Source organism: Anser cygnoides, chromosome 25 (genome assembly GCF_040182565.1).
Source record: "Anser cygnoides isolate HZ-2024a breed goose chromosome 25, Taihu_goose_T2T_genome, whole genome shotgun sequence".
Taxonomy (NCBI): domain Eukaryota; kingdom Metazoa; phylum Chordata; class Aves; order Anseriformes; family Anatidae; genus Anser; species Anser cygnoides.
Window position 1 is genome coordinate 6,320,885 of NC_089897.1, and position 19,547 is coordinate 6,340,431.

General features: G+C 64.8%; 2 protein-coding genes across 3 annotated transcripts; both read right to left on the bottom strand.

Moving 5' to 3' along the window:
• Positions 1-9: 9 nt before the first annotated feature.
• Positions 10-8,850, bottom strand: RHOC (ras homolog family member C). Of its 2 annotated transcripts, none has more exons than XM_066983195.1 (5): positions 8,826-8,850; positions 1,817-1,974; positions 1,360-1,480; positions 956-1,086; positions 10-739 (listed from the first exon to the last, which is right to left on the bottom strand). In XM_066983195.1, the coding sequence occupies exons 2-5, from the start codon at positions 1,970-1,972 to the stop codon at positions 566-568; spliced, it is 582 nt and encodes a 193-aa protein (XP_066839296.1). In that variant the 5' UTR covers positions 1,973-1,974; positions 8,826-8,850; the 3' UTR covers positions 10-565. The 2 variants fall into 2 exon arrangements, with proteins under 2 accessions (XP_066839296.1, XP_066839295.1); XM_066983194.1 differs by lacking the exon at positions 8,826-8,850 and adding an exon at positions 8,551-8,708.
• Positions 8,851-9,858: 1,008 nt separating this feature from the next.
• Positions 9,859-19,119, bottom strand: PPM1J (protein phosphatase, Mg2+/Mn2+ dependent 1J). Its single transcript, XM_066982989.1, is given in 11 exon segments — positions 9,859-11,384; positions 11,682-11,833; positions 11,998-12,105; positions 12,332-12,395; positions 12,577-12,695; positions 14,433-14,517; positions 16,039-16,151; positions 16,593-16,916; positions 17,311-17,437; positions 18,835-18,989; positions 18,991-19,119. Coding segments are annotated over 11 exon segments (1,509 nt in total). The 5' UTR covers positions 19,105-19,119; the 3' UTR covers positions 9,859-11,236.
• Between the last annotated feature and the right edge of the window lie 428 nt (positions 19,120-19,547).

Here is a 19,547-nt window from a genome sequence, read left to right on the forward strand (position 1 = left end):
GCACCGCAATTACTGAAATACCAGTTTGCATTTATTCTCCCAATTACACAGTTCAATTTACTGGTGCTAAGTCCGTAGTGATTCAGCCTCGGAGGCGGCTGGACAAGGCCCTGCCCCGGCACCAGGCCTGGGGAGTGCTCCTGGCAGCGGCCGGGCCCGGCTGTGCCCGGACAGGGCTGAAAGCTGCCCCGGGCAAGTCCCTGTAAAACCCCGGTGGGCGCCGTCCCGGTCAGGGGCAGAGGGCTGGGGGCCCGAGCAGACCATGGCCGCAAGCCGTGGGGGGCGGCCAGCAGCCCCCGGGCCGTAAGCCCTGCCCAGCGCACGGCACAGGCAAAATCGGGGGGATCGGTATAAAACGGGGCAACACGGAGCTGCCCGAACGCACCGTGCTGCCTGAGGGGAGCGGCAGGGACTGAAGGCATTGCCCCCCCGGCAGGGCACAGGGATGCCCGCGTACCTGGGGCAGCTCTCGGGAGGAGGATCCAGGGCAGCTGCGGGCAGGACGAGCTCTCGCTGTGGTGTCCGGACGCTGCACGGGGCAGTGCCCGCCTCGCCGGCCGGCCACTCACAGCAGCGGACAGCCCCTGCGCTTCTTGTTCTTCCTGACCTGCAGCCCCGCGCGGGTAGCCATCTCGAAGACTTCCCGCACTCCCTCCTTTGTCTTGGCCGAGCACTCGAGGTAGCCGAAGGCGTTGATGCGGTTGGCCATGTCTCTTCCCTCCTCTGGCTTCACGGGCTCCTACAGGGCATCAAAAAGGAGGCTTGGGAACATCACCCGACGACAGCAGCGAGAAGCACAGCAACGGCCTGCGGGGCATCCCCCAGCGCCTGGACCAGGCGCTGCAAGAGGGAACCCCGGGGAGGTGGCACAGGGAGCGGGGCCCCCAGGCCCTCGCACACCGCAAAGCCAGGACCCCCCCGACGGCCACGCGCCCGGCTCCAGCGCGTTCCCCACCTGCTTCATCTTCGCCAGCTCCCGCCGCGTGTGCTCGTCATTCCGCAGGTCCTTCTTGTTCCCCACCAGGATGATGGGCACGTTGGGGCAGAAGTGCTTCACCTCCGGGGTCCACTTCTCCGGGATGTTCTCTGCGGGAGGCAGCGCGCACCCACTGAGCCAAGGGGTGCTGGGATGCACAGCAGCGCGGTCCCAGCCCAGGCTATGCCCTCCCCAAGCTCCCCAACCTCGTTCCCAGCAGCTTCTCAGAGTGCACATAAAGCCAGGGGGTGCAGTGGGGAGACCTGACACCCCCAAACACACTGGCACAGGGTCTTCCCGGAGCTCAGGGTGGCGGCAGGGGCTCAGCCAGCAGCACCCAGCTCTGCAGGACCCCAGGTTTCCCCTCTTTCCCTGGACCCTACCTAGGCTATCCGGGCTGTCGATAGAAAAGCACATGAGAATAACGTCCGTGTCTGGGTACGAGAGGGGCCGCAGTCTGTCATAGTCCTCCTGTCCTGCCGTGTCCCACAGCGCCAGCTCCACCTGCGGGGCAGAGGGACATGGCTCAGCAGCTCGCAGACCCTGCAGGCAGGCTCGTCGGGCCCGGAGCATCACTTTATCTCCCTCGGCTATAACCAGGGTCCTTTTCAAACTGGGGCAGGTTCAGGGTGACCCAGAAACCCAGGAGCCGCGGGGCTCCCGCCCGAGCTCTGCCGGTGCAGGGAGCATCGGAGCCGCCCAAACCTCACCACGCTGCAGCGCCGGGTGGTGGCGGTGTGCGAGGGCACGCTGTCCCCGGAGCGCCTTCACCACCACCCCCCGCAGAGCCAAGGGAACAGGGGGACAGGGCCAGCCCCGGTGCCCAGCCACAGCCCTCACCTGCTTCCCGTCAACCTCGATGTCAGCAATGTAGTTCTCAAACACCGTTGGCACGTAAACCTCGGGGAACTGGTCCTTGCTGAACACGATCAGCAGGCACGTCTTCCCGCAGGCACCGTCTCCCACGATCACCAGTTTCTTCCTGATGGCTGCCATCGCTGCGGGAACGGGAGGGGACGGGTGAGCAGGGCCGCGGCCACAGGCAGTGCGCACACCCGGTCCCTCCTGGCCCCGACACCCCACGGTCTCTTGCGCAGCTGCCCCGGAGAGCGCACGACTGGGCACGTCAGCACACCTCGGCGTGAGCAGCTTCCAGGGCAGGAGGCAGGCAGCAGGAGAGCAGCCCACAGGCACTGCAGGGAGCAGTGCAGCTGGAACCAGCCCCACATTTACACCCACCACTGCGAGGAGCGCTGCGTGCAATGGCCCAGCCGCCGCAAGCGGTGCAGAGGCTGCATGTGGGGACCCCCTGCAAAAGCACCAGCTCCGCCTTACCGAGACGAGCGTCTTTCAGCCCGTAACGCTGCAGAGCGCGGCTGCCCAGCCCCGGCCACCAGCTCCCCCAGCTGAGTTTTCTCGCTATGCCACCAACCCAGGCACACGGGCTGTGTGGTGACCTCAGTCGCACACACCCTCTGGTTTTATTTTCAGATTATAAATTCTTCAGGGTGTCACCCGGGCATGCTCACTGGCTCCGAAATAATCAGCTCAGTGGCAGGAGCGCGCCAAGCTGAGCTTTCGGGGCCCTGAGCAAGCCCGACCTGTGCCTGGCACCGGGCGCTGGGCTGGCCCTGTCCCAGCCCTGTCACAAAGGAGCCTTTGCCACCCGGCTGGGAACTGACACCGGGGCAGGAGAAGCTGCCAGCCATGGCTCAGCAAGCGGAGCCGAGCCCCCCAGCCAAGCCAGCTGCCTTCTGCCCCTAGTGAAATGGATGCTCCCCTGTAAGTAAGACTACGCCTCGCGTCCCTGAGTTACAGGATGCGATTACAGCTGAAGCTGGGAATGGCCCAGCGGGATGCCAGGAACTGCCTGCCCTGAAGTCTGATCGAGCAGCAGGGCTGGGATCGCAGCCCTCCTCGCCCTCAGGCTGGGCCCCAGCAGCCCTCTGACACCTCCAGGCCCCAGAAACTTCGGTCCAGAGCCCGACCCATTTCTTAGGCACCCGCGTGACACCATTACTTCTCCATCCCTGCAGGAATCCAGGGCAAGGCGCACGATGACAGCTCACGGTTTAATCCCTGGGAGGGCACGCACTGCTCTGCGGGCTGGGGAGGCTGCAGCTCACCAGAAAGCCGCTCGCAAGGGGCCGGGCACGAAGGCAGGGGCTCCGCTTGCTGCGGAGCTGCAGCAGCCCTGGCAGGCAGGTGTTTGCTCGAGGTGCTGGGGTGATTCACCTGCCGTGACCCCGCGGGAGGGACACGTACACCCACGGCTCGGAGCTGCCACCACTCCCCCAGAGCACGCTCAGGATCCTGGCAATGCCCCACGCGGCGCTCAGCCGGAGCCCAGCACACAAACAGCTCCTGCGAGAGAAGCCAGCGTCTCCCAGGGCGATTACACACACACCCTGCCCTGACATAAAGGAAGGAAAAGAGAAAAACACGAGTAAGGCTGCATTGTAATTAGCTGCAAGAGAGGGATCAAGAAACTAGACACTGTGGCTGACTTGCATTTCAAAGCAGGCTGCAGAGAGCTCCTCTTATCTGCACACTTAGCAGGTCACCGCCAAGCTGCCTCTGCCCCACGGAAACCTCCCAGGGCTGTGCCCCACTCCGCAGCCTCCCACAAACCCTCCCGGGGCTCAGCACCACCGCAGCTCCCGCAGACCGAGCAGGAGACAGAAAGGTTTCATCCAGATACGGGCTCTGGCCACAGCCCCAGATCTCCACAAGTTATAAGCACTTGGGCTGACAAGGTGAAGCACGAAAGTTTTGTGGCTGCAGACTGCTGTAGAGGCATTAATAAAAAGAGTAAGGCCGCACTTGTAATGAGAGAAGAGAGAGGACCAAGGGCCCGGCAGGATCCAGCAATCCTCCACCAGAGCCTCACACGTAAAACTCTCACCCTGGTGAGCAGCGTGCCCCAGCACGGGGCGAGCACGTTTGTGCACCGCCGAAGCTGAAGAAGGCACCCGAAGTGCCCAGCAGGCTCCTTGGCCAGGCTGAGCTCTGAGGGGAGCCCCCCGGCGCGGCTCACACCTCACGTCCCCCTGCCCTCCTCCTCCTCCTCCTGCCGCCCCACGGCTCCCCAGCTGGGCCAGGAACCCCCCCGGCCCCACGCATGGGCAACCAGCCGGGGAGGGCACCAGGAGGAGGTACCACGTTCGAGGTATGGAGCCAGGGAAGGGATGGAGCAGTCTGCTGACTCCTGCCCTCGGGGAGGGGGGGCTCAAGGGTGGCATATCCCTTGGGATAGAAATGCATCCCCCCTGTTGCAAACCAGCCTTCTCACCTGGGCAAAGACTCGTCCACTCACCTGCCACCATCTCCACAGCACAGGAAAAGGAAAGCTGGTGGGCAAAAATATCTACTAGAAAATGCCTTTGCCCACAGAAAAAATGGGATTTGCTGCTTTGGTATCCCACACCTCAGAGTGATGGAGGAAGAAAGGTGCTGTGGGAAGTGCTGGTATCTACCCAGTACAAGGCAGGGGGAGACACATCCGCAGCACAAGGCACAGAGAGCAGCAGCGGAGGCAGGCAGCCCGCGTCCAGACAGGGCGAAGAGGTCTGCCCGTGCCGAGCCCGCAGGATATCTGACTGAGATCTGATCCGCACACAGCCACGCGGCGCGCTGGGGGCTGCCGGCTCCCAGCGGAGAGGGGCTGCACAGCCCAGCCCCCCCCCACGGCCCCCAGCAGGAGCTGACACGGACAGGGCTGGGGCCGGGGCCAGCACCCACCCTGAGCAGCGGGGCCCCAGCAGCGCCTCGAGCCCTGCCCGCGGGTGACTCACGGGGCAGAGGCACCGACCCGCCCAAAATCTCAGCACAACTCATTCCATTACTCAGCCGGGTGGCCCAGAAATAGCCCATTGCTAATGCGAGGCCGGCCTCCAAAGGGAGGGCGGGACGAGGCCGGGAAGATTTTGAACTCTTCTACCATTAACCACCCGGACTCCCTGTAAGGGCTGCTGCCTGGCCACAGCCGCAGCGAGCCTGGCGCACACAGCACCCGAGGGCACAGCGGGAGCAGCGCCGCGGGTGCCTCAGCTCAGAGGCCTTGTGCTCCTCCACGGAGCGCATGAAACAGAGTGGTACCTGCCTGCCAGCACCCTGGTGCTGAGCAGCACCGACCCAGCCTTTGCAAGGTGCCGGGGCTGCAGCTCCGCAGCCGGGCCGTGCTCGGGCACGGGGGCACAACGCGCGTCTCGTGGCACCGCCGCTTCCCCCAGCGCTGACTGCCACGGGTCAGCACCTGCGGCAAGCCAAGAAATTGCAAAACGAAACAAAATCGCTCCGCTCCATCCTCCAAGCACCTATTCTAAAGTCATCATCATAAAAATAGCGAGGGCTCGGGCACAGCTGTTACGTGATCAGCCTCTCCTGAGCCTCATGCCTCAAAAAGCGAAGTTCCTGCTGAGCAGGAAACGGGGAATTCCTCCGGAGCAGGATGCATCTTTCATCTAGTTTCTGTTACCAGATCTCAGGAAATGGCAGAGGGAGACATTAGCGCTTTGAAGAAGGCATCGGACCTTCGCAGGGACACCCGGCGCTGCCCCACGGCAGGGCTGGCCCCGGCCCCGCTCAGCAGCCCCCCCCGACCTGGGACCAGCAGCGGTGGGCAGGGCGAGGCAGAGGCCCAGCATCGGGCAGCACTTGCACGGCCGCCGGCCTCTCCTGGCAGAAGACAGAGAACAGGCAGGAGGACAGGCAGGAGGACAGACCTGGGGCTCGCGGCCACGTCCTGCCGCGGCAGTTTGCCGAGCTGTCAGAAGACAACTCCCTACAGGCTTCCTGACAGACCGTCCAAAATATTTCTCCGCCTCTGGCACCTCTGTAGTCACTCCTCTAGGACTAGGGGCTAACGAAACACTCAGCACCACCGTTCGGACCCCACCGCCTCAGACACCGAGTTCACTACGTCCCCAAAGCTGCAGGGCTCCCAGCTGGAGGGGGAAGCCAAGGGCCCGGCTCCTGCGGCCCCAGGCAGGGCTGCGGCCGTGGGGGCCCCCCCAGCGCTGTGGGAGGAAACCGAGCCTTTGAAGGGACCGAGATAGGCTTCCGTCCACTCAGCCCTGCTGTGTCTTCAGCTTCTGCTAAACTTCCAGAGGTTTAACAAACAACAGTGTCCTGGGTACTCAGGCATCCTGGGTACTCAGACTGTTTTGATTTAACTTCTGCTTGGGAAGGAGCCGAGCTAATTGCAACACAAACCAGGTTCAAGGCTAAAATATTCACGAGGAATTTAACTGGGTTTCAAATCCCCCAAAGCACAGGCCTTCAGCTCAGGCAGCGCACCCCGTAAGGCAGACGAGATCCAAGGGAGCTCGCGGCACCCAGAGAGCAGGAAACACTAGCAGGGAACACAAACAAGGTTTTCTACCCAGAGCAGCCGAGGACAGGCTGTCTCCACTTCTAAACATGGCTTTGTGTGTGCAAAGGGCTGCTGCCACATCCCGAAACGCGCCAGGCGAGGGCACATCAGGACAGGTCCCCAGGAGAGAGGCAAACAGGAGCCGCTTTCGGGCAGGCGTGGGTCGGTGCTGGCGCTGCCAGAGCCCAACGGGACCGGGGCTGGTGACAGCACCCCCAGAAACCCCAGCAGGGGGGAGGCTCCCACCCCACCGACCGGTTGCACGCAGCTCTGCGACAGCAAAGCGGGGAGGCTCACAAGAGTGTTTCACGGCTACTGCCGTCCCTGAAGCTAAAATCATTCTAAGGGGACTGAAGGCGTCTGGGGACAATGGCAGGGGTACGCAGCTATGTGCATGAATCACCAGCAGCAAGTCCCACAGTGCCGGACAAATCCCTGGCTCGGGTATCAGGGGAATTCTTAAACAGAAGCAGAAAACCATTCCAACAGCTGGAAGGGAAGAGCAATGCCAAAGTTAAACACCATGGCAGTGAAGCTCCGCTCCGAGCTCCTGGGCGTATCTCGGTCACGATACCCTGAGTGCTTGTGTTTGTGGGAAAACTTGTGCCTGCTGCTCGCTGCTGCCAGGGAGAAACGCCGCGGAGCGCACAGCTCCCTCTTCAACCCCCTCCAGCCCCTTAGAGCAGCAGAGCCCCCCCTGTGCCAGCCAGGACCCCGTGGGATTATTGCCCAGCAAATCCCACACGGCTTGTTTTGCAGGGCTGGTAGTTTATGTGCAGACACTCAGAAATCAACACATTATACAAACACTATCAGGAACAAGGACTCTTATTGTAATTAACTTAAACGTCTTCTGTCGTATGATGACACCCAAGGAAGCGAGAGCAGGATGACCGCTCTTGGAGCAGTGAATATACCGCAAGTGCACAGAACCTTTGAAATGAAGCTCACAGTTCTGACTTCAGGACAACAGCCATGGACTTCGGACTTTTGGGTATCACTGGGCTAAAGAAGAGAAGCTAACTTTTTATGTATTGCTGCTGAACTAGTAAAGCTACCGAATGTATTTTATTTTAACTGGGCATACTGAAAACAATATGAGCAAAATACGTGGCACAGCAGGAGCAGGCAGCAAGGAACACCCCTCCGGCGAGCCGAGGTGGCAGCGAGCCCTCCTCCTTCCCACTTTGGGCTCCGTTCGGTGTCTGCTCGCCTCCTGCCCTCACCTCCTTCCCCAGAGGCCATCCTTACCGCGCCTCCCGCCAAGGGCCAGCCTTCCCCAGCTCACGGCAGCGCGAGGACCTCGCCGAAAGCTTTGGTGCCCCAATCGGAGTGGATGCCCGGAGTGGCGCAGTGCCTCACAGCCACTGCCCCAGGGCCAGCCAATATTTGCCAACACCTTCCTTACTCTCCATGTCAACGGGGCCTCCCCAGCGCAAACTGCAGGCCACCAGGTGAGGCCGGCTAAACGCCCCGGATAACCTGTTGGCAGGCAGTGACTTGGCTCCTTCTCCACTTGGAAAAGCATTTCCCTGCAGGCGCCGAGGCTGTCAGGAACACGGGCTCAGTTTCGGGCGTGCGATTAGCCCTGCCAGCCGCAGCGAAGAGGGAAGAGCCGAAAGGTGCGCTGAAACTGCCGGGACCCCCGAAGGCGCCTGGAGGAAGGGGAGGGCGGCGCAGAGCCGCCCGCAGAGCCGCCCAGGGCCCGGCCACGGCTCGGGGGGCTCCGGGGGGGTCCGGGGGGCTCCGGGGCCGCGGGAAGGGCTGGGGGGGGCTCGGGGGGCTGGGGGGGGGCTCGGGAAGGGCTGGGGGCCCGCCGGGCGCTGGGGCAGCGGCGCGCTCATGCTTTTGGAATGCGCCCCTGCTCCTAAGACATTACACAGCTGTCCGCCACCCCCCCCGGATAAATGTTTAACACCGAGCTCCGCGGCGAGCAGAGCCGACTTTGTGCCTTTTTCCGGAGCAGGCACGGCGGGGCCGGGGCCGTTCGCCCCCTCGGGCCTCGCCGCTGCCCAGGGCAGCCCCGGGGACCCCCCCGAGCCCGGCCCCGCCGCGGTCCCCCCGGCGCTGCCCCTCCCAGCGCTGCCCCCCCCCCCCCCCGTGCCGGTGAGCCCCGACCCCCGCCAACCCCCCGGCCCGTCGCTGCCCCCACCCCGCCGCGGGGCTCCCCCGGCCTCCGCGCCCCGAGCGCTGCCCGCACCTCGCTCCGCCGCGGCTCCGGCCCCGCTCCCGGCCCCGGCTCCGGCCCCGGCTCCGCAGCGCGGCTCGGGCGGGGCCGCCCCGGCCTGGGGCCGCCCGCGGGGGGCGGAGCGCGCGGGGCCGAACCGAGCCGAGCCGGGCCGGGACCCGGCGCCGCGCTGCCCCCTTCGCCGCCGCCCCCGGCGGGCTGAGCCCGGCCGCCCGCGGTCCCCGGCCCGGCCCCGTGCCCCCCCCCCCCCCCCCCCCCCCCCCCGAGCTGCCCCCGGGTGTCGTTACCGACGGGAGGAGAGCGGCAGCCCCGGCACCGGCCCCCGAAGCAGCGGCCGCGCCCAGCGGAGCCGGGGTTGCCTCACCCAGACCCCGCCGGGCAGCCCCCAGGGCGGAGAGCGGCGGGGCCTCGGCAGCCCCCGGCCCGCAGCCCCCGGCCCGCAGCCCCCGGCCCGCAGCCCCCGGCCCGCAGCCCCCGCTCCCCCCCCGGCCCCGCACGGCCCCCGCCCATCCCCGCGGCGCGGCCAGGGAGCGGCAGCCCCGGTCCTGGCCCGGGCCCCGGCCTCCGAACGGTTTCTATTTTCAGGTCTCGGGGACAACTTTTCCTTAATTTGTCGAGCCCCAGGCCAGGAGCTGGCGCCAAAGGAAATGTTTCCATAGTAAGAAAGGGAACCGCAGAGGCAGCGCTAAATGCAGCCTGTGCCCACGCCGCCTCGCCTCACCCAGCAGCTGCGGGAGGCAGAGCTGGTTCCCAGCCAGCGGCAGCCAAGAGCGACTGGGCTGCATAAACTGGGGGAACTGGGCTGCACGGGCAAGCATCAGCCCAGGAGCACCAGGACGGTGGGTGCCACTGGCGGGTATGTGAGCGCAGGGGTGCTTCCAGCAGGCAGCCCAGCTGGGAGGCCCCACATCCCACAGCACCGGTGGCACAGCCACAGGAGGGGGGCCCATGGGCAGGGAGACCACCGTGGCGCTCACCAGGGCCCCAGGGTCACCGACCCCCCTGTGGCCCTGCCCAGGGAGCAGGGGCTCCCGGTCCCCACGTGCGAGGGTCCCAGGGTGCTCCGGCTGGCGCAAGGGCAGGCGGACGGCAGCTCACATGATTACCGAGCCTGCCTACACAAATTAATCAGCACTAATTGGATTTTAGGTAAGTCTTCTTTGCAAGAGTTCTGCGAGTAAGTCTTTGAAGTAGGATTGCGAGTGGCACCTTTATTTAAACAGTGCTACGCCAGGACAGCTGCTCCAGTCCCAGTATCTCTCCCTGCTCCCTTCAGCACAAAAACGTCAATAGGTTAAAATCTCGCTGGATAGCTTTCACTTCCACTAAGTGCACCCAGTTTATTTACATCTCGCTGATTACAAGAGACAAACAACATTCACCAGAGGTGACACTTGATGAGGGCTGGCCGCACCCAGTGACAGCAGGACACGAACTGCTGGTGCCACGGGGCCTTTCAAAGCAAGGGCCGGGGCCCGGCTGTCCCCCCACACCCCTCGGCCACGACGGCAGCCCTCACGTTTTGGTGGGATGCGACACTCCGCAGAGGTGCAGGTCAGAGGTATGCAGGATGCAAAACAAAATAGTACGCAGAGAACAACTGCTGCTACAGCTCTGCTCAGCGCCAGCTCTGAGACGAAGGAAAAGGACAGAGCTGTCATTTTGTCCCCCAGTGACAACCAAGCTGCTTTTATTGTGGGTTCCCAGCCCTCAGCTAAGCAGATCCATGCAGCGTGTTTAAGCTGCTAAGCTTGGCTGAACGGGGCTGCTCTGCAACTGCTGCTCAGCAGTGGCCAAATTAGAACTGCTCAGAAACACAGACCTATATTCCTACCAACCACCACCCCGTACCGAGAAAGAATTTAGATGCTTCCCAGCTCAGCTCTACAGTTAACAATAAATAATTGGCTCTAGAAAAACAGCAGTGATCCAAGGCATGAAGAGCTGTGGTGGGCAGAGCCCGTGGCACAGCCAGGGGCTGGCAGACATGTGCAAGTGCAACAGCTCCTTTCCTACCAGGTGCTCGCCATGCACCGCAGTGACTGAGCGCTGCCACGTCCTCCCAAACCCAAGACTGTGACCAAGTGCCCGGCTGGGGACGGAGGCCGGAGGAGCCCAAGGGAGCAAGCACAAGGCTAGGGCATCAGTCGTGGGGCTCACCCCCCACCCCAGCACCCCCAGGTGGGCTGCTCAGGGCTGGGCACAGCCATCCGGACACAGCACCCGGCCCAGCGGCAGCAGGTTCAGTGTCCGCGGTGCAAACTGCACAGGGCAGGGCCAGGAGGAGGTGACTGCAGCAGCAAGTACAGGCCTCACCAGGCAGGAGTGCTCAGCCTCCCAGGCCGATGGCTGTAACCAGCACCTCCCGGCCAGGGCGAGGTGCCAAGCATGCGCTGAGAAGCCAGGGAGCTTTTGGGCTCTTCACAGCAATCAAGAAAATGGCAGCATGAAAAACATCCCCTGAGCCCAGTCCCCGCTCTGTCCAAGGCCCTTCCATCTCTGCAGGGTGCTGGGACGCAGCAGGTGAGGGGAGCTCCGGGCAGGGGCTGCGAGGGCCGCAGGCGGAGGCTCCAAGTTTCTCCTTCTTGTGGTCAGCTCGGGAAACAAGCGCTGAAGGGAGAGGTGCCCCGAGGCAGCGCCGGGTCCTGCTCGCGTCCGTCCAGGCAGCGCGAGCCCCTGTGCCCCGGGTCATGGGGCATCACGTGTAGTTCCCCGGGCCACCCAGGGGGATCACGAAGACAGAGATGTCATCGCCGGAGCCCAGCCTGTCGTTGGGCAGCCGCCAGCCCCGCTCCTTCAGGACCCCCCTGGAGCGCACCACCAGCTCCTGGGCCACCATCGTGTACCTGGGCGGGCAGAGCACAGCATGGGTCAGCAGCCCCCCAGGCCCACAGCCAGCAGGCTGCGAGGCACCACACTACTGGCCTCAGCAGGGAAGGAGAAGCTGGAGGAGCCAGAGGTGCAGGAAAGGCTCCCTCAGAGAGATCCAAGCTCAGACGCACGCATCCAGACGTGTGCTGTGTACTGCAGAGCAACAGCCCCAAGGCCAGCGGGTACGTGGCCACGACACTGCTCCAGGGAACAAGACCAAGTGGGATGTCACAGTGCAGGCCACGCTTGTCCCCTCCCCACTCGCAGCTCACCTGCACAGGTCATTGGGCTCGTAGCTCGTCAGCACCTCCATCACCACGCTGGCCACCTCCTCGTCGTTGGTGACATCCCAGAGCCCGTCGGTGCCCAAGACCAGAACGTCGTCAGGGCAGTGCTCGTACTGCGTGAGGTCGTAAACCCTGACCTGGGAGGGAACAGGGCAAGACACGAGAGTGAGGGCAGATGAGGCTCGTGGACAGCCCCCCGGCACCGCCACACGCTCCAAGCGCACCACGAGGCCGGGCACCCCGACCGGCTCCAGCCATCGCAGGAGCCCTTGGGCGAGGAGCAGCCAGAGGCCAGGCTCACCTCTGGGAAGCAGGACAGGAAGGGCTTGATGTGGATGTTGGAGCTGAACACCTTGAGGTCGTGGTCTCCCAAGCCGCGCGTGACCCCGATTGTGGCCATCACCCGAGCCTGGAGGAAGGCGAAACCAAAAGAAAGCTTGAAGCTGCTTCATCTCCACCTCCATCCCCAGCTGAGAAAATGCACGTGGTGTTGGAGCTGCGACAGCGCTAGCAAAAAGGCACTGCATCCTGCAAGTCAGCATGGGCAGACTGGAAGCGGCCCCGCAGTGCCACCACACCGCCCCCCTCCCAGGCAGGGGGACCCCGCCCCGCACAGCTCATGCCCAGCACTCTACCTTTTTGCCTTCCCCATAGATTAGTGGAAACTTCAGGTCATCCTCTTCGATCTTTTTGTAAGCCCTGGTTAAAGCAAGCCAGAGGCAACGTGTCAGCAGGCGGGCAAGAGCTTCCAGCGCCTCCCCTGTGCGCTCAGGACACGGACAGGTGTCCCTGGACAGGACACAAGGTGCCCGGCATGCCCCAGGGCCCGCACGAGGAAGGGAGCTGGAGCCGGCAGCCTCCGGGGGGGCAGCAGGGTTACCAGCCGTTCATGTTTTGGTCTCTGTACAGCATCTTCTTCCCCAACTCCTTGGGCTGGATCCTGCGGGGGAACTCGAGGTGCGTGAACTCCTTCCCCAGCAGCTCGGGCCTCAGGAACGCCTGCAGGACGAAGCAGAGGGCTCAGCCGTGGTGCCAGGAGCAGGGTCCTGCCAGCATCGCCCACCCCCTGGGCTGGCATCGCCCACCGGGCACCCCCACGCCGCACGGGACAGCCGGCATGCCAGCCTGCTGGGAAATGGGCTCGGTGCTGTGGGGTGGGGGTAACATCAGCTGCTCCAACTGCAACGCCAGCAGGGAGCGGTGCCGCAGCCTCCGAGGCACCCTCCTGAGCTACACCCAGAGGAGAGGAGCAGCTCGGGGTGGCCATGCCAACGCTGAGCAAGGAGTTTGGGGAAACAAACCCAAAAGGGACCATAAAGAGGGCAAGTTCCAGGAGAAGGTGGAATTGGCCCAGGAGGAGGCAGAGCTACAGACCTCCCGGGGCCCTGGCTCAGCACGCAGCGCAGGGCTCGCTGGGCGAAGAGCTGAGACCTCTTCCCTGAGAGCACGCCCTGGCTGCAGCCACGGCCTGGGACAGGGAGCGAGAAGCAGCACAGAGCCTGTGCCAGGACACCCACCGGCCCCTGCCATGTCCAGGTGACCGCCAGTGCTCCCATGAGCATCGCTACCCCGCGCGGAGCTGTCACCGCGCTGCTCCTGCAGAGCCGGGGCCCCCCAGGGACCCAGCCCCGGAGCCACCTCCCCAGCACCCTGCGGGTGTCGGCCCCAGCTGCATCCCACCGAACCCCCCGCCCCGCACCCAGCAGACCCCAGCACGCCCTGAGCCAGGAAGCCCCGGCCGAACCCTGCGCCAGCAGCCCTGGAGCTTCCCCAAGCACAGCCTGCAGGCGCCAGGGATCGGGACGGTGCTGGAAAATGCAGGTGGAGGAAGAGAGGAGCTGAAAGAAAGGGGAAGAGGCCTCGGGGAGAAGGGTGGTGTTGGTGCAGAGGCACGGAGAGCCCCGGCCACAGCCTGGCCACAGCACGGCGGAGTAAGCATGCGCCTGGCCCTCTGCCTGCGTGCCCTGAGCATCGCAGCCGGCTGGAGAGGATCCTGCTCACAGCAATTTCTTCCCCGTGGTCATTCAAAAATAGATTTGAGAAAAAGTGCCTTAGTGTTTTTCCAAATACGCTGCAAGCCAGGAAATCGCATCCAGCAAGACCTCCTCTAGCAGAAACGCCTCCTCCTCCGTGCTGCCATCAGAGAGGTCTTTATAACCTTAAAAAGTCTCATTGTACGGCACAGAAAGGTTTGTCCAGGACAAGCAGGAGAGGGAGCTTTCAGGAAGAAAGCTAGAAATCCACTGGCACACTTCAGCTGCCCCCCAGGGGGCATCCAGGCACGAAAGTAGGACTGAGCACAGCGCTGTGGCCCCCCCAAACACACGAGGGGGCACCACAGGTGGAGGGCACGGACCCACGCTCCCCTGCACGCAGGGACACAAAGCAGCCTGGTGTGGCACGCAGGCAGGACGTGGTGCCACCACGGGGAGGGGACACTCTGTGGCCCTAGGGTCAGAGCCGGACGAGATGGGCTGAACCAGCTCCACGCACTCCTACCAACACGGTGCCAAGAGCCCGGCATCCCCGGTCCCGCAGCGAGCCAGGAGCCCGGCAGCCACGGCACAGCGAGCGGGGGCAGCTCCCGGGCAGCACCCCCCGGCCAGGATGGATGGGTGCCGGCAGCAGGGCCCCGCACCCCACAGAGGGGACAGCCCCGGCAGGGAGCACGGGGGACTGCGGAGGGGCCGGGAGGTGGCTCGGCAGGAATGAGATGAGAAGAAAGGTCTTTCTTACTAAAAACTGCAGCCTCTGCCTCTCTGTCTCTGGAGTAAACTCCCTGGACATTGGAATGATTTCCCCGTTACGGATGATAATGGCCCTGCAATGAAACATGGAAGGATGAGATTAGAGAGGAGGAGAGGGGATGGGGTGGGCTGGCTCAGCTTGGGGCAGCCCCGCTGGTTCCCTGCCCAGCTGCCCCAGGGGTGCAGCTTCCTCCCCCCGCTGCGGGCCCTCTGCCCAGCCCCAGCTGCAGGGACAGCAGCTCCTGGCTGGCACAGCCCAGCCCTGCAGCCGGCACCCAGGGCAGGGGAGAGAGGATGAGAAAATGGAAGGGAAGCACGGGGCAGAGGGGATGGAAAGCAAACTAGAAGAAGGGATATGGTTAGAGAAGGAGCAGCACAAAGGTTACAAAGCCTCCGTCAGCAGGGGAGTTGCACACAGGACAGGCAGAAGTCACCAGCTGCAGGACAGGGGTGCAAGCGCCCAGCCCGCACCCACACCAGTGCTGCACGTTAAAAAAGTGTTTGATGGGTTAAAACAATGGCTGTTTATGAGATGTTTCTGGAGGTCTGGGGGCATCGAGGATCTGATACCTGTGGCCCATCTGCCCCACTCGCTGTCCTCTCAAGGGCTGCAAGTCCCCTCCAGGGACACAGAGCCCAGGTGAGGCTGGCTCTGGAGGGCTTTGATGCCCGAGGAGGGAGCGCAGACCCTCGCCCAGCTGCACGGCTACAGCCGTGGTGTCCACGCACGCTGCCTTCCCCGGGCACTGCCAGCAGCTGGAGCCGCAGGCAGAGCCCTGCACCTGAGGGCGAGCGGCTCCCCTCCAGCCCCAGCCTCTCCCCGGTGGTGCGGTCCTCACCCAGCCCCGCGGCACCCCACTGCCCCACGGCAGACTGGCAGAGGCCAAGCACAATCCCTGCTCATCACCTCCAGCCTCTGCTCGCGGCTCCTGCCCACGCCGCTCTGCATACCCCCAGCAGAAAGGCACCAAGATCTCCTCCGCCATCCCAGGGCAAGAAGCGTTCAAAGCAGCTTCGCCCTCCGTGTGAGACGGAGTTGCCTTCCTGCTGTTTCTCGTGCAGTATGAACGTACCCAGAAGTGACTACAGTAATGCACCCAAGGAAATGAATTTGTCAGGCAAAATCCTTGGCCTCCAAGCTCCCTCGGGCCTTGACTGCACACAGATTTGCACGTCCTGATAGAATAGTTCACTGGTATGAAATGTACCCTAAAATTAATGCTCGCACATTTTCTGCAGCTTTGTTGAGGGCAATTTTCACTCTCCATCTTACAGCCCAGGCCAGCACCGGTGGCAGGGGCTGGTGTGCGATTCGGAGCCATCTGCGAATGCCACACTGCCGAGAAGGAAGGTGGCAAGTCCCAGATTTCAGGAGGAAATTCCGCAGCCCCTCAGTGCACCAGGCAAACACGGAGAGTATGGTGAGGCACGGCACGGCACAGCACGGCACGGCACGGCACGGCACGCTGTCCTCAGGGCTCGTGGCCAGGCCGCAGGTTGCTCTGGCTGCTCCTGCCCTCCCCCAGACAGCCCAGCTCCTCACCGCCCTGACACTGGGGCAAGCCCCAGTACGGGGGGAAGGCCGGGGGCTGTACCTGCTGTCACCAGCGTTGGCCACGTAGAACTTGCCCATGAGGTAGACGGCGGCCAGGGCACAGCACCCCCCGGAGATGCTCTGGGACGCCCGCTCCTGTGCGATCTGGTTGTCCTGGGGAGACAGAGAGCGGGTCTGGGCAGCACGAGCAGCAGCCCCCACCAGCAAGCAGAGGTCCAAGCAGCCCAAAATAGCGTCCTGCTGCTCCGTCAGGCTGAGGCCGGGCACCTTGCCCCACGCAGCCTGGGGTCCTGTGGGCAGCAGGGGCACGGCTTCCTTGGGGCTGTGGAGCAGGCAGGAGAGAACAAGATGGGAGGGGAGCAGCTGGGCACTGCTGGAATGAAGTGCAGTCAAACCCTGCACCCACACAGGCCCCGAGCCCAAAGCCTCTGTGCTTTGAACCCCTGAAATAGGGGACAGCATCACACTAGGGCAGGAGCCGCCCTGCCAGGAGCCCTCGCTGCAGACCTGCCTCCTGCTGGAGGGGACAGAAAGCAAAGCAAACGCTCCCAGTCAGTGCCCAACAGGCGTCCTCGCAGGCCAGGGATCGCTCACCATGTGCTTGAAGGCATTCTCGATGGCACCGATCACCAGGCTCTCATGAGAGACTGCTTTCTCCAGGTGAAAGCGTGGCAGAGCATCGCTGGGGACCTCTCCATTGTCCTCTGTGACGGGTGCCCGGCTCAGCTCAGCTGCGCCAGCCCTGGCATCGTGCTGGAGGCAGATGGGAGGCGGGGAGGGGTCCTGCAGGATGTCCACGAGGTCCCGGAGCTGCTCGCAGATGTGCAGGTGGAGCCTCCTGGATGCCATGACGGCAGCACCGCTGCCCGCGTGGCCATCAAACAAGGCCCAGTAGTGGAAATAAAAACCCTTTCTGCCCTGCGGGGAGAGAGAGGAAGGTTCAGCGAGTGCTGTGAGGAAGCAGACGGTGGGCAGCAGGGAGCAGCTGGGGCTACTGCTGCAGAGCGAGCGGCCGGGGACACAGACATAGGGGCTCTGCCTCGCATGTCCCAGCGCGGCGCAGGCAGGAGCGACGTGGGTGGCTGACGAAGGGCATCTGGTCAGGGCTGCCGCTGGCTCGAGCCCAGCCCTGCGCTGACACCCAGCACTGCCAGCGCCCCGTCTGCAGCAGCTGGCTCCTCTGGGGCAGCCCGCAGGGGCACAAGGGCCAGCGCCTCCCAGTACCAGCCAGCCCCAGTCCAGCAGCAGGGCACAGCCACGCGTCCCCTCCTGCCGTGCAGCCGCTCCGGCTCTCACCCCGTGCTGCTCTCACCCCATCCAGCTCCCTGCTGCCATCCCCGGAGGGTGGGTGTCCCCTGGGGCTCGGCCTCCTCTCCACAAACACCACCTCGCAGCATGCCTGGTCCTCGTTGTGCTGGCTCTTGCCCGCATTTATCACCCTGCAAGGAGGGAACGAGGTGTCAAGACTCGCTCTTTCGCACCCAAAATATCAGGTTTTGCCCACAGGTACTCCAGAAAACCCGACCCTAATTCACTCGCTGAGAACGGGGGTAAGCCAGGCTCCTGGCCACGGCAGGGGCCACCCCAGCAGCACCTCACCCCCCCTGCCCCATTCCTGCCCCCATCCCCGCTCCTCGCAGGGGCTCCCGTCCTGCACAGCAGCAGCCAGGCGAGCAGAGGTCCCAGGCCGGCCGCGGGGGCTGACCCGGGGCAGTGGCAGCGCTTGCTCCCTCTGCACCGCAGGGGCCAGGGACAGCGGCTGGCCGGGCACCCGCAGAGGGAGGTGGCCAGAAAAAGGTGCCTTTGCCGCAGGTCCCCACCACTGCCCCAAGCAGAGCAACTGCCTGAAAACCTGCAGCAGCCTCAGTGCACGCACAGCCAGCCGGGGCTCAGACACTGCGCAAGGGGATTACGGCCTCATCGTCAGAGCAGCACTGCTCAGAGGGAGCAGGTGGCTCAGAGGGGAGGAGATGAAAATGAAACCAGCAGAACTTTTGCGAAAAGATTCACATCGACTTTTTACAGCTTATGCTGGCAAAGCAGATTTCAGATCCAGATTGCCAAACCTGCTCACGGGGGGAGGCAGTAAATGTGCACAAGAGCTATTTGGGCACGGACTTTTCAAGCGGTTTGCAGAAAGAAGTAAGTCTCGAGACACAGAAGAGAAGTCCTGCTGCCGAGCAGAGGGCGGTTTTCGTTCGTTCCCCCCAGAGCCTGCAAGGTTCCTGCTCCCCTGAGATCGAGCACCGGGCACTCCTACCCCAGCACCTCCCCGGCCACTCTGCACCTCGGGAGGCTCCCAAGGCACCGGGCAGAGCAGCTTGTGCGCGGGACGCGGGAGCAGGCTGGTGTCACGGAGCAGTACCGGTGGCCTTCCCACCTGCCTTCGGTTCGGGGTGAAACTCACCCCCAGTAAAAGGAGAAGAGAACCCGGCCCTCGAAGGGGAAGTCGGAGTCAGGTCCTGTTCCCAAGACGGCTTCAATTCCCTCCTCCCCCCCTCCCGGGGCCTGCGAGAGATCGAGCAGTTCCTTCCCCCACCCCCCCGGTGTCGGTTCCCCGTCCGTGGCTCCGGGCACATCGGTGCCGAAAACAGCGGAGCTGGGAAGGCGGCGGGCAGCAGCCCCCCCCCCCCCCCCCCGCACAGCTCGCCCGGCGGCAGGCGGCCCAGGAGCCGGCTTCCACCCGCTCGTCCCGTCCCGTCCCGTCCCGTCCCTGTCCCGTCCCGTCCCCCCGCCCCGATCCATCTCTAAGGGCCCCCCCGGGGCGTCCCGCACAGCCGGTAACGGGCGGGGGGCACCGGCCCCGCGCCCCCCCCTTCCCCCCCGCCCCGCTCACTCGGCGTAGCCCGTGCTCCAGGGCAGGCGGCGGCGGCCGTCGCGGGGGCTCTGCACGGCCCGGCCCGTGTGGTCGTCGGCGCGGCGCAGCTCCTCGGGCGTCAGCTGCAGGAAGGCCGGCCGGCAGAACAACGCCGCCGCCGCGCCCCCCCCCGCCGCCGCCGCCGCCCCCCGCCCCGCCGCGCCGGGGCTCGGCCGGGGGCTGCGCGCCCGCCCCGGGGCCCAGCCCGGCCACCAGGTGCGCCACCGCCGAGCGCACCCGCAGCAGCATGCCGGGCCGAGCCGTGCCGTGCCGAGCCGAGCCCGGCCCCGCCGCTCCGCCCCGCGCCCCGCCCCGGTTACCGGGGCCGCCGCCGCCGCCCTCCCCCGGCGGGAGCCGCGCTCCGGGAGATGCGCAGCGCCGCCAGGCCGGGCCCCGGCAGCGCCCCCCGGGGCGCCCGCAGGCCGGGTTAGCCCCACGTTAGCCCCGCTCCCGGCCCCCCGGCTCCTGCCCAACGCTGAATCAGGACCGGGGGGAGGCGAGGTCAGCGCCGCAGCCCCCCCGGGGCGCCGCTGGGGACCCCCTGCGGGCAGCCCGCCGCTCCTCCCGCCGCTCCTCCCGGCTCTCCTCCCGCTGCCAGCCCCGCAGCAGCCGGCACGGCGCGGGGCAGCGCTGGGAGAGGCCGCGGGAGGCGGAGGAGCAGCAGGGAGAGGGACGCGCGTGTGCTGCCCGCG

Bases quoted from the DNA above. Each gene is read 5' to 3' on its own strand.
- RHOC (XM_066983195.1), bottom strand. From the start codon at position 1,972: ATGGCAGCCATCAGGAAGAAACTGGTGATCGTGGGAGACGGTGCCTGC. The intron at 1,087-1,359 runs GTAGGGTCCAGG...TGCCTCCCGCAG, and splicing joins CGACAGCCCGGATAGCCTAG to AGAACATCCCGGAGAAGTGG. The intron at 740-955 runs GTGGGGAACGCG...GATGCCCTGTAG, and splicing joins AGCTGGCGAAGATGAAGCAG to GAGCCCGTGAAGCCAGAGGA.